Source organism: Zingiber officinale, chromosome 7A (genome assembly GCF_018446385.1).
Source record: "Zingiber officinale cultivar Zhangliang chromosome 7A, Zo_v1.1, whole genome shotgun sequence".
NCBI lineage: Eukaryota > Viridiplantae > Streptophyta > Magnoliopsida > Zingiberales > Zingiberaceae > Zingiber > Zingiber officinale.
In genome coordinates, this window is record NC_055998.1 from 67,790,600 (window position 1) to 67,795,787 (window position 5,188).

The 5,188-nt window shown below is 39.9% G+C and overlaps 1 protein-coding gene across 1 annotated transcript; it reads right to left on the reverse strand.

Annotated features, from left to right (window-relative positions):
- Window positions 1-290: 290 nt before the first annotated feature.
- On the reverse strand, window positions 291-1,379 carry LOC121999411. Its single transcript, XM_042554096.1, has one exon. The coding sequence runs from the start codon at window positions 1,377-1,379 to the stop codon at window positions 291-293; it is 1,089 nt and encodes a 362-aa protein (XP_042410030.1).
- Window positions 1,380-5,188: the final 3,809 nt, after the last annotated feature.

Here is a 5,188-nt window from a genome sequence, read left to right on the forward strand (position 1 = left end):
TGCAATGTTGTATCAGTCCTCTGCTGATGTTGCTGCTGTTGCATCATTTGCTGTTGCTGTTGTAGCACTTACTGCATCAAATCCTCAATTTTTGAGCGGCTAAAATTCTGCTGAGGTTGCATTGATCTTGGGCTTGTAGAAGAAGGCAGTGCAAGCTGAGATTGGTGCTGATTTGTACTATTTGGCTGGTGGAAATTCTGCACAGGTTGCTGAACATGCTGGAAATTCTGGAATGGTTGAAATTGCTGATTTTGGCTGAAATTTTGCTGAAATTGAGGCTGCTTATATTGCTAAAATTGCTGAGAATGACTTGCTGGATGATTCTGGTAATGATGCTGATTCTGTGAATTCTGGTAATATGGCTGATGAATCTGAGTTTGTGTTGGCTGCTGATAAAATGTGTTCCCATACCTCAAATTTGGATGATCCCTCCATCCCAGATTGTAAGTTGAAGAGTTGGGATCATATTTATGTTGCTGAAATTGAGGTCTGGAAATGGCTGCAACTGATTCATCTTGATGTAGATTAGGACAATGATCCGAAGAGTGATCTTGACTTGAACAAATTCCACACAACTTCATCATTGGTAAAGGAAAATTTGAAACATGACTCGAATTTTGCAACGCCATTTGCTTTACTAGAGAAGTTAATTCTTGCAAATTGCTCCTAATTTCTTGTTGCTCAGTTGAAACTAAATGAGTTTCATTAACCACTCTAGTACCAAGAGCTCTACTCCCAAATTGTTGTGAATTTTCCGCCATATTTGAAATTAGCTCTCTTGCTTGATTTGGAGTCTTATTCACCAAAGCTCCTCCAGCTGCTGCATCTATCATGCTCCTATCCATGGGAAGTAAGCCCTCATAAAAATATTGAACAAGGAGCTGGTCACTAATTTGATGTTGTGGACAACTCGAACACAGCTTCTTGAATCTCTCCCAATAATCATAAAGAGTCTCTCCCACTACTTGTTGAATACCACAAATGCTCTTCCTGATAGTTGCAGTCCTAGAAGCTGGGAAAAATTTCTCCAAAAAGGCTCTCTTCATATCAATCCAACTCGTAATGTATCCAGCTGGAAGGCAATATAACCAGTCTTTAGCTGCTCCCGTCAAAGAGAATGGAAAAGCCCTCAACTTAATGTCTTCTTCTGAAATCCCTTGTGGCTTCATGGTGGAACAAACCACATGGAATTCATGTAGATGGCGGTTGGGATCCTCTCCTGATAAGTCTTGAAATTTGGGAAGCAGATGAATAAGTCCTGATCTGAGTTCAAAATCTCCTGCCAAATCTGGATAAGTGATACATGAGTACTTATAAGCCACATCTGGTGCTGCAAGCTCTTTCATAGTTCGATCCCCTTCTGTTATCTGATTATCCATCTCTGAAATTCTACTCTCACAAGTTGCTGCTGACTTAGCTTGTCCCCTTAAAGCCCAAAAGGTTCTTTCAATCTCCGGGTCTAGTTCAAGCAATGTTGCAAAGGAAGACCTAGTCATGCAAGCCAATAAACAATCAAAATTCAGTAAATATTCAATAAAATCAGCAAACTAAAGCTGAGAAAATTATTCACAATCCAAAACAAACAAACAATTCTAGCAAAGTTTTAGTGTCTCCCCGGCAACGGCGCCAAAATTTGGTAAGCTCTCTAAGTAGATGTCACAAATAAACTCCCAAATTAATTTATGATCGAAAAACCACAACTACACAAAGAATTGTTCTAGTATAAGGCCCGAGTCGAATTTTTCAAGGATTATGCTAGAAACATGCTTGTCTTGGATTACGAACACTCTTTTTGGGTTTTCAAGTTATGAAATGGGGTTTTGTAGTAAAACTGGAATATTAGACCAAGAAATAAATTGCAAGCTCTACAATTATCCTACTGCAGAAATAATTCTGAATAATCCAAAAGAACCAAACTACAAATAAAACTTGCACTAAATGATACTCACCCTAATTGCAATTATTAAATCTTCCTAATTCTAAATTAAGAGAGAACAACTAGAAAACGACTCTTCAACTACTGAATTAAATGCAAAATTTCAATCTACTTAACCAACTCAATTCACCAATTGGACATCAACAACACAGAATTCTAGCTTATTCATTTAAAACTGCAACTTAACCAAATTCTAGCATTACCTCTAAATATGCATACTAGAAATTAATTACTCAATCTACGAACTTATCTATCAAATAAAGAATGACTTAAACAAAAACACAGTTGAGTCTATCGAACTAAGCAGAACACAAGAACAAAACGAGGCTAACAAAATACGAAAACAGAACAAAAGAAAGAACAGATTTGTTTAACAATTTAAACTGCAAATAAATCTAATCTATAAACTTCCAGATTCAGAAACAAGGGTGCAGAAACAAGTAAACCTAAACTAGAAACAAACTGTAAAGAAAATCTAACATCCCTACACCAAATCTTAAACCAAACTTGTCTTCTCCTTGCCGTCACACAAGGAATCTGCAGAGAACACTCCAACAGAAATCGATCTGGTGTTCTCAAGCTTCAAGACAATCTCAGATTCCTTGTACCAGCTCACAAATACTCAACGAAGTCAGTTTCTGAAATGGTTCTCTGTTGCACGCTTCTGCATTTCCTGATCTGGAGTCGCGAGCTGAGAAATGAAGCTAGGAACGTTGAGGTGCTATCGGAGAAGGCTCAGAATCACCGGAGGACCACCGTCGATAATCCCGTGAAGAAATGGAAACCCAGACCAGAAGAACACCGCTGGTCCGAGCTGGAAATCGCGCCCCACAGCTACAGTACTTCGCCTGCAAAAATGCTCGCTGGAGAGGCGCTGAAGGTCGGAACCCGGTTGCTGGAAGATGAGGAACTCCACGCCGATGAGGACAAGCTTGCTCGATGATTTGGAAGAAGGAAGGGAGCCGCGTCCGCGCCGTCACACAAGCTGGCACGATGAACAGTAGCGTGAGCTCACTGTTCACCGTGCCAAACTCTGATTTTATACCTAGGGTTTTTTTCCAATTGAGACCTAAGTTCATGTCCAGCTCATGTGTAACTCGAGTCTGAGTTCACTTGGTCAATTAGGGTTTTGGAGTCCATTTGGTTGAGTGAACCAAGCCTCCACTTGATTCATGAGTCCATGTGTACCCTACAAGACCAAATTCACATAATGAGAAATAAACATGCATTTAAAAGGAAAAATAACATAAAGCTCCTAAAAGACTTTGTTTGAAGAATATGATTAAAATTGGAAATTAAAATGTGCAAATGTGTAAGGAACACCAAATATTAACCTAAAATTAATATGTCAATTCATAGCTTATCAAGCGCTTCCCCCTAATTTGGGACGAACCCTAGTTCGTCCCAAATTTTATACCAAAATATATTAAACCAGAACCCATACATTTTTATTTTCTTTATCCTATTTTACATATCAAATACATTCAAATTCAAAATATATTAACCAAACTTCAACATGCATCATATTTATACACATCCAAAAAACAAAACCACACATCCCATATCTTACATTCAAATATGTCAATTCAACAAACATCATATTTTCACATGAAAACAAGAACTAATTTGGTTCAAAAACTCATAATCCAAATAGCAGATACATCAAAGCATCTAAAGCATAAAATAAAATACTAATCGTCATACTTCGGGAGCTTCATGCACCTTCTTCCATTTTTCGTTCTCCTTTTCCTGCATCAAATTACAAATGAATAATAACTAACATTTATAAAAAATATATATATATCTAAAACATATCAATGATATCATATTAAAATAAGACATCTAAAACTTAAGCAACTAACATGTTACAAATTGTCTTGTTTTAAAAAGAAGAAAATTAACGATTCTATAATAAAGAAAAATTAATTAACTAATTCCTTGATGACATCCTAAATTGAGTATTATATCTAGTAGATTTACAAGTCTGATTATGCTGATGATAGCATCTTAAATTGAACTTGCTTTTCTTAATATGGGTTTTCAGAATAACATAAATGTATTCAAAAATATATAGGGACTATTTCAAGAGAGGATAGCAACCTTGATGCATTTCATGTAACGACCCAACCCTTTGGCCTCTTGGGCAGCCCTTGCGGCGGCCCACTGGCGGCCCCTTATGTCCTCGACCCATTTGGCGACCTCTAATGTCGTCGACCGACGATCCTTGGTCGTGTCGTTACTCACTAGGACTTTCCACCCTTGGCGAGTGGATTTTTGCCTCCCCCAGGATTCGAACTCTAGACCTCCAGGCTTAAGTACTAGAGTTTATGAATCCTGGTAGCCAAGTGAGCGCCTCGGTCGACGACATTAGAAGTCAACAAATGGGCCGACGACATAAGGGGCCGCCAGTGGGCTGCCGCAAGGGCTGCCCAAGAGGCCAAAGGGACGGGTCGTTACAATAAAAAGGTGCATTTTTATTGTAACGACCCGGCCCTCTTGGCCCATTTGGCGGACCATTTGGCGACCTCTCATGTCATCGACCGTCAACCCTTATGTCGTCGGCCCATTTGGCGACCTCTAATGTCGTCGACCGACGACCCTTAGCCATGCCGTTACTCACTAGGACTTTCCACCCCTGGTCAGTGGATTTTTGCCTCCCCCAGGATTCGAACTCTAAACGTCCAGGCTTAAGTACTAGAGTTTATGAATCCTGGTAACGAAGAGCTTAGATCAACTGAGCCCAATCTCTCTAAAGTTGTTGCTCAACTCCAAAGACAAGTAGTAGAGCAGCAACAAGTGATTGCTAACTTGATGACCAATCAACAGCCAGTTCCTCCCACTCCCCCAACCATCAATGTGGAGACCCCAGTGGTGACTGAAGTCCCATCAGCTGCCCTGGAAGTCTCCACAGCACCTAGAAGACAAGAAGCATACCTGATACAATGGCTAAAGCTGAAACCAGAGAGCTTCTCAGGCACTACTGAGCCCTGGGATGCCCAGGCTTGGTTCAAGACACTTGAGAGCACAATGGAGCTTTTTGACTGGCCAGAAGTCGAGAAAGTTAAGTGTGCCTCTTTCTACCTATCTAGAGATGCTTGTATGTGGTGGGAGCGAGTTAAGAGTAAGAGAGCAGTCAACCAGATGAGCTGGGCTAACTTTGAGACAGGGTTTTATGAAGAGTTCTTCCGCCAAGGGATCATCAATAAACATTATGAGGAGTTTATAGAATTTAGACCAAGTGACCTACCAGTA

Excerpts from the sequence above, each read along its gene's own strand:
- LOC121999411 (XM_042554096.1), bottom strand. The coding sequence starts at position 1,379 with ATGGATAATCAGATAACAGAAGGGGATCGAACTATGAAAGAGCTTGCA.